Source organism: Hipposideros armiger, unplaced genomic scaffold, assembly GCF_001890085.2.
Source record: "Hipposideros armiger isolate ML-2016 unplaced genomic scaffold, ASM189008v1 scaffold_19, whole genome shotgun sequence".
NCBI classification, from domain to species: Eukaryota; Metazoa; Chordata; class Mammalia; order Chiroptera; family Hipposideridae; genus Hipposideros; species Hipposideros armiger.
In genome coordinates this window covers 3579263-3595520 of record NW_017731369.1, presented here as the reverse complement: position 1 = coordinate 3595520, position 16258 = coordinate 3579263, and the positions used below count along the sequence as shown (strand labels likewise).

General features: G+C 41.2%; 1 protein-coding gene across 2 annotated transcripts in view; it reads right to left on the bottom strand.

The window, feature by feature from the left end:
* Positions 1–16258, bottom strand: part of CDH13 (cadherin 13) — a 1116573-nt gene that overhangs the window by 620704 nt on the left and 479611 nt on the right. For both annotated transcript variants that reach the window (XM_019634917.1, XM_019634915.1), the window contains exon 4: positions 8916–9032. In XM_019634917.1, the coding sequence (XP_019490462.1) occupies positions 8916–9032 (117 nt within the window). The remainder of the gene's footprint in view (positions 1–8915; positions 9033–16258) is intronic.

Sequence of the window (16258 nt, the reverse complement as noted above, 5' to 3'; positions counted from 1 at the left end):
TGTCAACCTCAGGAGATTGACTTGGGATTTTTGTGCATACGAGGGGAGGTATGATAGAGCTGAAAGAGCGAAGGCTCAAGGTCTGCTTCTAGTTTTTCACCTGGCTGTGTGACAAGTTACGTAATGTGACAAAAATGATGCCTGATGCTCACCTTGGACAAGAAACTAGTTAAAAGCTGGGGTGAATGGGTGGACAGATAAGCCACTTCTTTGTGCTGGAGGTGCCACTCAAGCATTGCTCCCCACGGGGCCAGTGCATCTCCAGTCCCACCCAGCGTCACACCCCATGGGCCCCAAGGTCAATGGTATGCTGGAGCCAACTCCTATTGTTTCCTGAAAGCCAATTGTCAAATATGCAAAAATTTTCAACTCAGTCACTTGAAATTGGCCACCGTGGGAGTATTTGTACCAAAGGAAGTGGCAAACACTACAAATCAGGGAGGGCTCCCTTGGTCTACGAGGGCCAGTTTGCCATGATCTGGCAAAGGCATCTGGCTTTGAGCATCTGGAATCTCAGACAACTCCTACACATCTGGGTACCTGCGCTCAGGCTGCCAAATACTCCAGCAGTTTGGTTATCCATCCACTGTCAAGGTTGTATTTGAGCTGGCCAACTAAGAAGGGAGAGCCATGGAAGCAGAATGCCGCTCCTGGCAAACCTATATGATGTGTTCGGCTCTCTGCTCAGGCCCTGGGAGACCTCTCTATGGGATGATGGGGAATGGGAAACAGTGCTTCTCATTTTTGGCTGACCATTGGCTTACATGTATCATCTTTTTCCCATAAAGCCTATTCCTTAACCCAAGCCTGTGCTATTTGAAATCCATCCATAGCCCTCCCTGGTTCATGGCAGGTGGCAACACAGCAGGGGCTCATCTTACACAACTCAATTTGTACCACAAGGAGACAGTCTTGCATGGTGCTCTAGCCTCAGTTTCCTCAGTGGTACAATGGGGATCTAATATTGGTTTCTGAGAGCACGTGTACTAGTCAAATGACAATTCATGTCAGCACACCATGCAAACAGCAAAGACCCATGGAAACAAAGAATTCGTGTATGTCATGGAACAGGGATCACTGATTTGGCATTGGAGAGTCCTAGGTTTCAGTGCCAGCATTGCCACGCTCTTGGGCAAATTACTTCCTTTCTCTCAATGTAAGCTTCCCCATCTGAGAAACGGGTGGAGTACTTTCTAGGGTCGTTGTAAGAACTAAACAGAATGATAGGGGGAGCCATGTTTGGCTTAGATCCTCACACTCGTTAGATGTTGAAGATTCTAGTTGAATTGGAAAATTCCTCAACTCTCCTTCCTCTAGGGCACAAATTCAAACCAAAATGCCAGATCCTTTAACGTTCACAAATAATTAAATATAAATTCAGTCTGGGGCCAAATGCATACAACAATAAAGCCCTGGGAAACTTTTAAATTGGGAACTGAAAGGGTGATAAACTCAGGGCTAGAAATATTGCTTCTTCCATAGGTTCAGATGCCTTTATTTGCTAGATGTATATCAGGGAGGGCATTTTTGCATATATATGCATTTGGCAAAGAGCCAAAACAACTCAATTATGTTTTATCATTAATTAAACTTTGTGGAAAGAGGGCAGCACTTGTTAATGGTGAATATAAGCTTTTATTAGACTCAGTCAAAATAATTTAGAATTAACTCTGTTTAGTTGTGAGTAAAGATAAAAGTTCTAATTTTTTATTTAAGAGGATTTAAAATGTCATTGTATGTATGAGCAAACCCAGAAATATAGGTGCACACACATATTCTCTCTTCCTTCCTCTCTTTCTTTCTCTCTCTCTCTCTCTCTCTCTCTCTCACACACACACACACACACACACACACACACGCATGCAAAATCCATCAACACCAAATCTATCACAATCTGCTAAGAATGCTTATATGACCTGACATAATGGTTGCTTGCCAAGCAATTTATCTGATAGCATCAGTGCCATTGTGGAAAATTAGAATTACTGGCAATATCCAGACTGACCATATAATGGTCTGTTAATACTATTCTGACAACAAACCAGGCTATGATCTCTTTAATTAGTCAGTAACCAGTAATGCCTTATTCAACCAGCCATAGAACTGACTAGAATTCAAGTCCAAGAATATTTGAGTTCCTACTGTGTGTTAGGCAGTGTATTGAACTGTTATACTTGACAAATTATAGTTAACGGGAAGATAAGAAAAATACAAAAGAAACTATGTTGTTGTGCACAATGTGTTCAGTGTCATCAAAGAAATATAAACAATATGTAAAGGAGAGCAAGTAAAAATTTCATGGTAGCGACTATCAAAAATAGGCTTTAGCCCAGTGCTGCCCCCAAAAAATATAATGCGAGCCATACACATAATTTAAAATTTCCTGGTAGCCACATTACAAAAAAGTAAAAAGAAAAATATGAGATTAATTTGAATCAGATCAAATTAATCTTTTAATTTCAACATGACATCAATATAATAATTATTAATGAGATATTTTCTGCTTTTTGAATGCGTTTACTAAGTTTTTGAAATCCTGTGTGTATATTACGCTTATACCTCAATTTGGACATTATATTCTCAGCAAAAGAAATGAATGTATTTAGATTAAAATTTACAGTTTAAAAGGTAGATTTATATGCCTAGTTGTTCCAATAATTATGTCAAGTGGTAGTTTTTAAGTTTAAATAAAAATTAAATTTAAATAGAATGTAACATCCGGTTCCTCAGTTGCACTAGCCACATTTCAAGTGCTCAGTAGCCACACGCAGTCAGTGGCTGCCATATTGGATGGTGTAGACACAGAGCTTTCTGCAATGGTAGAAATGTTCCACTGGACAGCGCAGCCTTAGGATGTAAATGGTGCAGCCCCTATGGAGTGAGGATGAAGATGGTGTGCCAGGGAAGAGGGGAAAGTTCAAAGTCATGAAGATAGGTAAGGCATTTGTACAACTAGTGCTGCTGAAAGTAGAAATACCTTCTGTTCTTCATCTCAACTAGAATTTTTGAGTAATGACCTTCTGGACATCTTAGATCCCTATATTCAAATCGCTCTCCTATACATTAGCCAATGGTAAGTTTTAGTTATTGAGTAAAGCTGCTAGTTGCTTTAAAAAGGGGGAAATGAAAAGATATAAATTTCTGAGAAGAGGCATGTAGTCAGATTTGGATAAGAATGGTGGAGCATTGGTGGAGGGGTGATGGTGCTTACATGATATAAATCAGGCGACAGGCTGGAGCGAGGGACGCCGAGCCCATATTTCAGGAGGAGGGTGAGGTGAATCAGGGCTGGGGGCCAGTAGCAGCTGTCGGGTCCAGCTTCTGGCGATGCAGCTGGGTACCTGTGGGTTCTTTAAGTGATGCCAGTGACCAGTCCATAGAGTAAAACAAGTTTAATTCTAAAACCATGAGACTCCTTTGTACCTATTTGCATAGGTGAGCATAAATAAGAGGTACGGAGTATTGGAGAGAGTTCTAAGAAGCCATATATCTGTAACTCTGAGGAATATTTAGGAACTGCCATAAATCACCCTCCTGTATTACTGACATTCATGACACAATCAAAGCCCAGTCCTGGCTCAGTGGTTTTCATGATTTGCTCTAATGATCTATGTTGATTCCCTTTACAAAGAGCACATGGTCCAATTACATATTTCTTCCATTCTGGGTTAAAGATATCCTTCGAAAGGCCCATTTTGCCAATTTATAGGGGGTATAAAAAAAGGATTTTCAGTAAAATGTACTTTCATTGGTTTTGATGAAAAGGGTTTGTGATGAAAGTAGAATCTCTAATAAGCATTTCATAAGTGACTTGTCTTTCAAACTTAATATAAAACAGAATAAAATACATCTCCCAAAGACCTCCTCACTTCCTCACAGATTTAAAGTCCCCTGCTCTCAATCAATCTGGTCCACGAACTCCAAATTCTCTATAGATGCAATCAAATATTTATCAGTGAAAGTTGATAAAACTGAGAAATTATTTATGGCCCAAATTTTGAAATAGTCACACTTTGAAGGGAGAGGGAACAAAAAAATAGGCACACATTAGGAACTACACCTTTCTCTCCAGGGCACACACTTCCAGGTCCTCCCTGCTGCCTAGAATTCAAAAATGGGAAGGGAATCACAGGTTTGAGGAAGCGTGCTCACGACTGAGTGTTTTATCCTTTTTTCAGAAACATTGAGAGAGATGTTGGGAAAGCAGCCCCCAAATTCTAGTAAATTAGCTATTTACCAACTAATTTATTTGGCAGATAGATGAATTATGCATCAGTCAAAACTGTGTCTAATCCCCTGAGCTGCCTGCATAGCTTTTCTGTGAATATGCAATTCTACATGGCACAACCCTGAACTGAGAAAAACTCCCATGGAGGGCTAATTCCAGGCAGCACCTTGCTTTTGACGTCTTTACCCTTTAGTATACGGGCCCCCTTTCCTTAAAGGAATTCAGATTTTGATAAAATATAACAAAAGAAAAAAAATAGAGAAATGGATACTTACTCTGCATTCAACCTCTTGAAATGCAAACCAAAGCAAAAGGTCCTTTTGTGCCAGCATGGCACCTCCTGTGTTGTTTATCATAATTTTACATTCAGCTAAATTTATTTTTTTCCCAGCATTGTATTATGAAATTCCTAAACACATAGGAAAGTTGAAAGAAGTTTACAGCTATCAACCATTCACCCATCACCTAGATTCTGCTATTAACAATTTACTACTACTTGTTTTATCATATGTCTATCCATTAATCATCCCTCAGTCCAAATTATTTTTTGGTATGTTTCAAAGAATTACACTTAATTTTAATGCCATTTTAAAGAGAACAGTTGTCAGCAAGGATGTTTTATTTCGTGGAAGAGAATTTTCAGATTGCACTTAGCCTGAAGCATACTGGTTAAGAACACAGGCTTTGAAATCTCAAAAAGCTTGTCTCTGCTATAAAGGGACTGTGTGACTTTGGACAGGTTACTTCGTTTCTCTGAGTCTCATTATCCTCATTAGGCCCATTTGAAGATAATCACCATGGGATGGCGGTGTTATTATGAGAATTCAGCATAATAGATGAAAATTGCTTACGGTTTACATTACTGGACAAACAATAAATTTGTGATGATTTTTTTTCCCCACTCTTGTGTAATCCTACAAGATCAAGGATTTTTTCCCTTTGTCAGTAAATCCCCAGCCTCTAGCACAATGCCTTGTAAACAGCAGAAACTGAATATCTGCTTGTTGACATGAACTGGGTTGAATTTCAGAGATTTTCCCTCCTGGGGTGCAGCGAGAACTTATTAACGGAGAAAGGCAAGTGCAGTTAGTTTCAAAGGCCTGAGACACAATAAAAGTAGTTCAGGAAATGAGGTGGGAGCAGAGGATGAGACAGAGACAAAGAAAACTTAGCCTGCAAAGCAAAATATTTATATCGAGTTTAGTGATGGAGCTGAAGTGACCTGTCCTGTCCCCTGACCTCACCTTTTCAGTGTAGACCAGCCGACTTCTACCTGCGATGTGCCTGGTGGCCTGAAGGTCTCCCCCAAGCCCCAGAAAGCCATTGTGCCTGTGGACAGAACACCGGGCAGGCCACCCTAGGAATGGCCCTCAACCAAAGACTGGTGGGGTTGGCATATAAACACCCCAGCTTCCTCCCCTTGGCATGGAGAATCTGAGAGTATGCTCTGTACCATTTCCTAGAGCCTCCCCATGGGATGACAATCCAGTCACTCAGGGGGTAGCTGCCTTGGTAAACAGGCCTATCAAGTGGCTGCTTCCCTTCCATGTCTGTCTTCATCACCCCCTTACCAGTAGTCTGTTCACCTCCGAAAGAAACTACCTGCATTTGATTTCTTGTCTCAGGGAACTCAAAGTAAGACAAGTGTCTTTATACATTTGTAACCACAGAATCTCTTCAAATGGCATTCTACACTGAAGTCCGGTATGTAATATTTATAAAATGAGAGCTGCCTTAGCTCAGTTTGGGTGGGTGAGGGTGATATGTGGAGGCCAGAGCCCTGCTTCTTTGGTGTTTTTTCCCTGCTCCCTGCCACCTCCCCAGCGTTCACTGATGACACTTAGGAGCTCTCGCAGCTCTGCAGAGCATTGCATGTCAGCTCTTGGTGGAGCTGACAATGAAGAAAGATATAAAGAAAAGGATACGAACGACGAATGAATAAAAGCAAGAAAGCACAAAGAGAAAAAGGTGTTCCTTCAAAGGCATGAAAAGCATGGGGAAATGAGTCGATTTTGGAAGGCAGTGCAGTTATTCTGCAAAAACCATCTGGAGGTTTGGGAGGGTTTCACATGTTACAAAGTTAGTCCACTAACATTTACAAAAACAATTGATTTGTAGAGAATCCAGGCGGAGAGCCCATGTGGGCAGTGCATGAGGGGCTACGGCAGAGATGAATCCTCTACTTGGAAACAAAATTGTGTTTTGAGGCTGTGACAAATAAGAAACGATGTAGAAAAACGTCCCTAGTTAGCTGCACACTTACAGTCCCATTATATACCTCAAGCAAAGAGTCTTATGAAAGCTATTCAAATACACCCAGGGGGATGCAAATGTGGGATTGAAGGAAGCGTTAGGATGACCACATAACGTCCAAACTGGAGATGGTTCAGAGGAGAGGTGGTGCTAGGAATAATAATGATGCCAGGACAACCAATGTTTCAAGCAACTTGTATTTATGATCACCCTTGTTAAAACCTAATTAATGGAATTGAAACTCCAGTACTAAAAGTATTATATGTTAATGGCAGGTAGCAGAGGAGAACACGTTTTAGGTCAGGCCTTTGTGAACCTGAGTGTGCATAAAAATCACCCGAGTGGCATGCCCCGATTCCTGGTCTCATTCCACGAGTTTCTGGCTCAGTGGTCCTGGGGTGAGATCTGAGAGCATGCATGCCTAGCAAGCAGCCAGGTGAGGCTGATGCTGCAGCCTCACAGCCACTCTTAAAGTAGGATCGGTTTAGGCCCATGGTGCTCAACCTTGCTGCACATCAGAATTACATGAGATCCTTAAAAAATACTGAGGCGTGGTCCGCAGCCCCTGACCAGCTGAATCAGTCTCTGAGAGTACAGCCTGGCATCTGTATTTGAACTGCCCACAGGTGATTCTGAGGTACAGTGAGGGCTGAGAATGCCAGGCTTAAAGAACAAGCATGCAACTGGCGTCTCGGAGACTGTTTGGGGCAGAGTCCTACAGGCTTGAGGACCCTGGTCCCTTGGCAATTGCCATTCTTGGCTTCAGGGACAAATACCCATAAGCCACCGCAGTGTGCAGGGCTGTCCAAAGGGGCAGGGCTCCTCAGCTCCCTCAATGCTTCCTTTTAAACCTTGCACTCCTGGCAAGATTTGGCTTACCGAACGACATCTGGCACAGTGGTAGTTTAAAATCATAAATATGGTTTATTATGAGGATATTGATTACCAGTACTTCTAATTTTCAATAGAAGTAGATTTCCAATAGTCCAAATCACCCTTGCCTCTCTCCCAGATGGCTAGAAAAACAGCCTCTTAGCCTGTCTCTGTGTCCGTTCCACCCTATTATTCTGCTCCCACAAATAATGCCCTACAAGAGAGCTGGAAGGATCTTTCAAAGCAAACACACACACACACTAGGGAGATCTTCCAGTGGCTTCCTGCTGCATGCGCGATAGAAACCCCCTCCTGACCACGGCCTTCAGGCCCTGATGACAGGACAGCTTCTCTGACATCAGTTCTCACCATTCTCCTCTTTGCTCCCTGCATTGTAGTCAACCAGGCATTTTTCTCCTAAAATACATCCCATTCTTTGCTATCGCCAGGCCTCTCACATGTGGTTCTTACTGCCAAGAGTGCAGTTTACCCAGACCTTCCCAAGGCTGCCCCTTTCTCATCCTTCCATCTCCACCGGAGTGTAACGCCAGCCAGCCTTTCCCAGCTATCTGTGTAAAGATCCCCTCCGCTCTTGACTCTTTGGTCCTGCCATTTACTCTTTTTTCACATCACCCTGTTTCTGTTTTTCAAAGCAGTTGTTATCCTCTGCAATTTCCTTGTTTATTTATTTGCTCATTGAAATGTCTGTCTCCCCACTACGATACAAGTTCTATCAGGAAAGGGGCTTGCACGCTTGTTCACACCCATATTCCCCCAGTCCCAGTCTCAGAGTCCAGCGTATAACAGGTGCTCCTTACTCACTGAATGAATGGATAAGCAGTCCAACAGTACCAGTCATTGAGATCATTCATTCAGCTGAGCAATACTGTTCAAATTTCAAGTTCACCAAAAAATACCAACTGGTTAAAATTGGATTCTCCACGTTGACTCTCTTATGGAAATAGAATATGTTGACCAAGGAGCATCAGTATTTCTGTTGATTTAATAGTATTTCTTCTTGGAAATGTTTTTGTTTTGATTTATGCAACAGTGTTTTCTGGATCTGGTTAGTATGATTGAGTTCCTTTGATCTGGTTTAATTTTTAGAAAGCTTCTCCAATGGTGCTCCTGGATTAGCACATTTGAAAACTAGCATCTAAATGAAAAGGCCACACATACCATCATACCGCTGTGGTAAGGGAACTTACCTGGATGGTTGCCTTAACACCATCTCTAAAAGCATTGAGTCTATTTCTTAACCAGCAACATCTTTCTGGCAACGTCAGCATCATTACCTATCTACCACATAGATCTCCAGATCACAATATTCAAAGCTGCTACCATTGTATTTTGCAACTTCCTCTTTCATTGTTGTTCAGTAACTTTGAACCTTTTTTTAAAATGTTTTTTTTTTATTTGCCAAAACAGTTTGGCCTCTTATCATAGAGGAATTGAGGCCAATTCTAGCTGATCACCCAGACAGTCACAGTCAGCTTGTCTCATGTGTGCTCAGCTCTTAATAAAAACATACTTTTGTCATTTGTGTTTTTGTCTGACTTACCTTGCCAACGTCTCTTGGGAAGGGTTGTCTCTGATTCTCTGGAATTAAAATGGGAGATACCACAATGGACCTCTTTTGTCTTGGGACAGGGGAAGTTCTTGCAAATTTAAATATATCCTAAAAGAGAAAAAACCCAAAATCAATTGCCTGAAATCTCCCATGGAGCAGATGTATCAGTGTGCTCTGAGATATGGTTTCTTTGTTGTGAAGGCATACAGCTGTTTGGACATTGTTAATTCTATTCTATCAAACCTCATTAGCGTTAGCAAGTACATCCTCAGAATTATACGAAAGCTGACATTGTGATTCTCAATGACTATCATTAAGCTATTTAATTCCATTTTCGGAATCATTCTATTCACAATGTCAGTCTTGATTTATACATCCTTTAGTGCTTGTATATTCCTGCTCTTTATCTGCCAAGTGAGGAGATTACTCACCTGGTCACAAACCCATAGAACTCACTGGATATAAAAATGACTGTCCTCATGGCCAACTGCAAGGTTCTCACATGCACAAGTGAACAGGGATGAAGGGCGATCACAAAGTTCCAAACTGTCGGGCCTCACGGAGGCCTGTCGTCAATGTTTGTTCAAGGACTGTTTGTTATTATTATTACTGGGAGGACTGTGGTGTTGAGCTTCCCACACTGTATGTCCCAAACGTCAATCACTGGGACATCACTGTCAGGATTACAGCCCTATCTGTGACTCGCCTTTTTAAATAAATAAATGTGTGCAAAAAAACCCCCCCAAAAAACCTTTATATCAATATTTTAAATTAAGTAACAGTATTGCTCTTTATAAAAAGTAGGAAAACATAAAGATAAATGTACTGGAGACCAAATGATGTTATTAAATTTGAGCTAGAAACTCTAGGGAAAAAAGCTCCTCTTTTCAAAACAGAGATAAGACAGGGCTAGAGGGGTGTTAAAATGTTGTTAGCATCAAGTTAAGACTTTCTCCTTGATCTGATCAGGGGACCGAAAGAAAACTGAAAATAGAATATCATTTTCAAAATATAAACCGATCTTATTCAATACCACATATGAATTAACATACATCAAAAGGAAGCATCTGAAACTTTGGACATCAGGTTCCTATCAAAATCATGTGGCAAATGATATTTAAATATCATCAGACACATGCTCCATAAACGCATATGTGTAGGTCTATGTATGTACATATGGCATACATGTGTATGTATATATGTATATACCATACATTCACACATATATACATATACACATATACATATGCACATATACACACATATACACCTATACGTTTCTATCATAGTTATAAAGGTAAATGTACATAACAAAAGTGAAACAGGAAATAAGATCAGCTAAGGCTATAGAAGCTTCTACAAATAATCTTTCTCTTGATTTTGGTGGGAATGTAAACTGACGGTAACTCTTGTGAAGAGGAACTGGGCTGTATTTATCTATCCGGGTTACAAATGTACACATCCCTTTACTCTCTAATTTCGCTCCGTGGAGTACATACAAATACTAAATTCAAAAGAAAATAAAACTGTATGCAGGAAGATGTTTAGTGAGACATTGCTTAAAAAGGGCAAAAGTGGCAAACAAGCTAAATGTTCAACCACAGGTCAAGGTTACACTGAGTCTCTGAGAGGGAGACAGACACTCTTCAGCACTTTCCAGTAGGCAGTTGTAAAGACCATGTTCTAACTACATTCTTGTCATTTGACTGCTTTCATAATCACCATCACAAACTAGTATAATAGTAACAATTTATTAAGCATGTGTCAGGCAATGTGCTAGGCACATTACATGTGTCTGCTCTAATATTTGTGATAAAATTCCCAGGTAAATCTTAGCCCTCCCAAATCACTGAGGAATATCAAGTTCCGAGTGGTTATGTTAATTGCTCTAATTCACCTAGCAAGCAAAGAGAGTATATAGAATAAAATGTGTAGGAAAATATAGAATACCATATCGAACATTTTCTATTTTATATAAACTATATTGAACATTAGCAAAACAATATTCAAAATCTTAATGAATGAGTCCAAACAAAAAACACTTTTGTGTCTAGTAAGACCAAAGCATTAATATTCAAGCAGCAAAGACAGAAAACTAGGGTGTGTATATAAAAAAAGAGTGAGAGGAAAAACTAAGAAAGGATTCAATCAACAACCACCTAACCAAACCAAAAAATAAAGATTTTATATGTATATATACACATATATGTATTTCCCAACCCAACTAAGTAAAAAACAGTGTAGAGAGTGTGGAACAGACAATGAGAAGTCAATGAAAAACAGAGTGAATTATATTCATAAAACACTGATGTGTATCATCTGTGAAGATTCTGTTGGTTTATTAGGTGATAGGAAAAGAATAGAAGATATGTAAAAAAAACCCGTGAAATATCTGAATCTCATTTACAATAAAAAAACAAACAAACAAATAAACAAACTTGAAGCTCAGATGAGAGAATGCCTAGGAAAGCACTTAGAAAAGATTTAAAGTCCTTTTGGGTCCAAGATGGCAGATTAGGTAAATGCTATGCCTTCTGCATCCCAGGACCACACCAAAATTACAAATAAATTATAGAACAATCAACTTGAAGAACCATCTGAAGAGTAGCTGAACAGAACCCCTATAACTAAGGAACTAAAAAGAAGAGGCCACATCAAGACTGGTAGGAGGGGCAGAGACATGACAAAGGCTGACCCCAAACCCACAAATAGTGGTTGACACTGGAAGGGACACCTCAGTGGCGAAGATCCCCCCGAAAGAGGCAGAGGTCCCAGTCCCACACCAGACTCCCCAGCCCAGGGGTTTCATGCCAGGAAGAGAAGTTACCACATCTGGCAGTGAAAATCAGCAAGGACTCTGTATGTCTATTCCAGTGAGATGAAAGGTGGCTGGAATCCCAGACACCCTTTTAAAGGGCCCGTACACAGACTCACTCACTTGTAAACAACTCAGCTGGTGTCCAGTGGAGGGGCGGCAACTCGACAGGTGCCAGAGACATAGGGGAAAAGGCTGAGTTGTGTGAATTCAAGGAGAGGGCTGGAGGGACAGTAGCCATTATCCCTGGGTGGAGCTGGCTTCATGTGTAGGCCACAAGAGGGTGCCATCTTTTCTATTTGAAACCCTTTCCCAATGGGCCAAATCTGAGACAGCATTGGTCAGGTAAAATTCACATGTGCACACCACCTTGGTGACACCCTGGATCCCTACCCTGAATGGCTACTACTGCATCGCCTGGGGCACTCTCAGTTACTGAGCGGCCAGCCCACCTCACAAGCTATGGGAACAATGTATAGATTGTTCCCTATCAAACTACCAATGGCATTTTTCACAGAACTAGAACAAATAATCCTAAAATTTATATGGAGCCATAAAAGACCCCGAATAGCCACGGCTATCCTGAGAAAGAAGAACAAAGCTGGAGGTATCATGCTAACTGATATCAAATTATACCACAAGGCCATAGTAATCAAAACAGCATGGTACTGGCATAAAAATAGACACATGGATCAATGAAACAGAATAGAGGGCCCAGAAATAAATCCATGCCTATACGGTCATTTAATTTATGACAAAGGAAGCAAGAATTTACATTGGGGTAAAGATAGTGTATTTAATAAGTGGTGCTGGGAAAACTGGACAGATACATGCAAAACAATGAAACTGGAACACCTTCTTATGCCATATACAAGAATAAACTCAAAATGGATTAAAGATTTAAATGTAAGACTCAAAACCATAAAACTCCTAGAAGAAAACATAGGCAGTAAACTCTCACACATTACCCTTAGTGATATTTTTACTGATCTATCCCCTCAGGCAAGGGAAACAAAAGAAAAAATAAACAAATGGGACTACATATATAAAAAAAATCAACAAAACAAAAAGACAGCTTACTGAATGGGAGAGATATTTGCCAGTGACATTTCTGATAAGGGGTTAATATCCAAAAATTTATAAATATCTCATACAACTTAACACCAGAAAAACAAATAATCCCATTAAAAAATGGACAGAGGACCTGAATAGACATTTCTCCAATGAGGACATACAGATGGCCAATAGACATATGAAAAGATGCTCAAAGTCACTAATCATCAGAGAAATGAAAATAAAAACCACAATGAGATACCACCTCACACCTGTCAGGATGGCTATCATCAATAAATCAACAAACAACAAGTGCTGGTGAGGATGTGAAGAAAAGGGATCCCTTGTGTACTGTTGGTGGGGTTACAAATTGGTGGGAAATGGTTTGGAGGTCTCTCAAGAAATTAAAAATAGAACTACCTTGTGACCCAGCAATTCCACTCCTGGGTATTTATCCAAAGAAATCCAAAACACTAATTTGAAAAGATGTGCGCACCCATTTACAGCAGCGCTATTCACAACAGCCAAGATATGGAAACAACCAAAATGCCCATCAATAGACGACTGGATAAAGAAATTGTGGTACATTTATACAATGTAGTATTACTCAGCCATAAAAAAGAATGAAATCTTACCATTTGCAATAACATGGATAGACCTAGAGGGTATTACGTGAAGTGAAATAAGTCAGACTGAGAAAGATAAATACCATATGATCTCACTTATATGTGGAATCTAAAGAATGGAATAAACAAGCAAACAAAACAGAAATAGACTCATAGACACACAGAAGAAATTGTTGGTTGCTAGATGGGAAGGGATGGGGGATTGGGTGAGAAAGGTAAAGGGATTAGGAAGTACAAATTGCTAATCACAAAATAGTCACTGGAATGTGAAATACAGTATGGGGAATAGAGTCAATAATGTTGTAAAAATTATGTATGGTGCCAGATGCGTACTAGAGTTATTGGGGATTACTTCATAAATTATATAAATACCTATCCACTGCACTGAATAGCTGAAACTAATATAAAATAATATTGAATGTCAACTATAACTAATATATATATATATATATATGAGATGTAAAGTACAGCATAGGGAATAGTCGAGAGCATTGTAATAGCTATGTATGATTGTATGATGTCAGATGCGTAGTACACTTGTTGGGGTTATCACTTTCTGAGGTGTGTAAATGTTGTTTCACATACCTGAAACTAATTTAGAAAGATTTAAAGTCCTGTGCAAATATAAGGGATTGGTGATTCGGCTCTGTAACAGTGCAAACGTAGGCTTTAGTTCATTATGACAATATATGTGTGAATGTCTCTAACATAATGAAAAGCATACTGTATCATCAATAGCAAACTTTCTATTGTTTGTAGTAAAGGGCTTATTTGTGTTTGTGAGCCTGTGAATGGGCAATGTTTTTGTCCTCTTTGGGACCCAGAGTGGCCAGGTTCTTGAGTCCTCATTTTTTTTTTAATTTTTTATTCGGTAACTGTGTTTTGTCCAGGACCCATCAGCTCCAAGTCAAGCCGCTGTCCTTCAACCTTAGTTGTGGAAGGTGCAGTTCAGCTCCAAGTCCAGTTGCCATTTTTAATCTAGCTGTGGGGAGGCACAGTCCACCATCCCATGCAGGAATCGAACCTGCAACCTTGTTGTTCAGAGCACATGCTCTAAACAGCTGAGCCACCTGGCCGCCTCCCCGAGTCCCCATTTCTGCTTCTGGTATGCTCCCAGTTCATCAGCTAGCCAAGTCTGCAGCTGCCAGTCCATTTTCCTGACTCTCACGGCATCCCAGAAGCTTGGCAACAAGCAGAACTGTGTCAACCCCTGGGTCTAATGTGCCTAAGAATAAAAAAGGAGGCTTTGAGTCTCAGGATGGGAAGCAGCACCTGGAAGGGAGGGAGGTGGGAGGAATATAGCGATGCCTGCATGTGCACGGAACTCTCTGGGCCCACCATGGTGGGCTGGGCCTGGGCATCCTTTATCTCCCAACTCTCAATTTTTTGCCTTACAATATCAGGAACCTCAATTAGATATTTGTCCATGACTGTGCTTCTATGTCTGTGGCTCCATCTCTTTCTTTGTCAGTGATGTATGTATATATCCATAACTACATGTTTGCTGACAAATGTGTACCTCTACATCTGTGTCTGTGTCCACCTTTGACTGGATCTGTGCTAATGAGTTTTTTGTGTGTGCTTTAAAGCTATGTGCTTCTGTGGGACGGGGACCATTTAGGAGCTATAGCGTCTGATTTGAGTGACAATCATATACTACAGGCATATCTAGGCTCATATGTATGTAATGATGTTTATGCTTGTGTGTGTGTGTATGGGTGTGTGTGTGTGTCTTTTTTTTTAAGATTTTATTGGGAATTGGGGGAGGAGAACAGCGTTGGGGAATTGGGGAAGGGGAACAGACAAGTTGCTGTCCTTTTTTGTTCTTCAGTCTAGTTGTGGAGGACATCGCTTCACTGGCCCATGTTGATATTATCATTGTGCTCTTCCCATGTGAGGCAGCCACTTGCTGGCCATTGGACGGCCACTCACGGCTGCTCTTGGCAGCTCACGAAAGCTTATGCCTGCTGCTGGCCAGCCCCACTGCAGCCTGCACCATCGCTGGCAGCTCACGGCAGCCCAGCTCCAGGTTGAGCTGTTGTTCACCATCTTAGCTGTAGAGGGCGCAGCATCACTGGCCCTCATGTGGGATCCAAACCCGGGCCCTGCTGCTCAGAGCTGGCATCCCAAGCCAACTCCTAACCAACGCGCCACTTGGTCGGCCCTGTGTGTGTATCTATTGTGTGAAGCCTGTGAATGAACCAGACTGTGGCCATAACCTCACAGAAAGACAAGACAGAAGCAGTGAGATAAAGAGAATATGACCCATTCAAGGCATGCTTATAGATGGAGAAGAGATGGAGGGTGGGAAAGACCAGAACATGAGGGTAATAAGAGAGGCTGTGTTAAAACTCCCTGCCTTCTGGTGTTGCCATTACCAAGAGAGAGGGCAAAGAGAAAAAAAGCAGCCTGGGCACAGGTGCTGGGCGGTGCAGACTTGTTGGCCTCACAGGACCATTGGACAGCCAACAGAGCTCTCTAGAGGGTATACAGAGTTGCATTCACGAGGGAGGGTGAATCAGGGAGAGCAGTGTCCCAGATACCCACATACAAGAAGAGCAGCGGGATAGGCTGGAGCAGCTGCCACCACCCAGATTCCATGAAGAGGGAAAAGGGAGGAACTTGACCATTCCATGGGTTTCTTAAAGGCCAGCGAAGGCCACAGAAAGTTTCATTGGCCAAAGGGGAAAACAAACAATCAAATAAACAAAACAAACAAACAAACAAAACAACAACAAAAACCCCAGAAGGCCTAAGAGATGAACATTTCAAAACGGCAGGTGTGCACAGCCATATTACACAATGCGGACGTCCCCTCCAACAGGCTGAATACTCTAAGG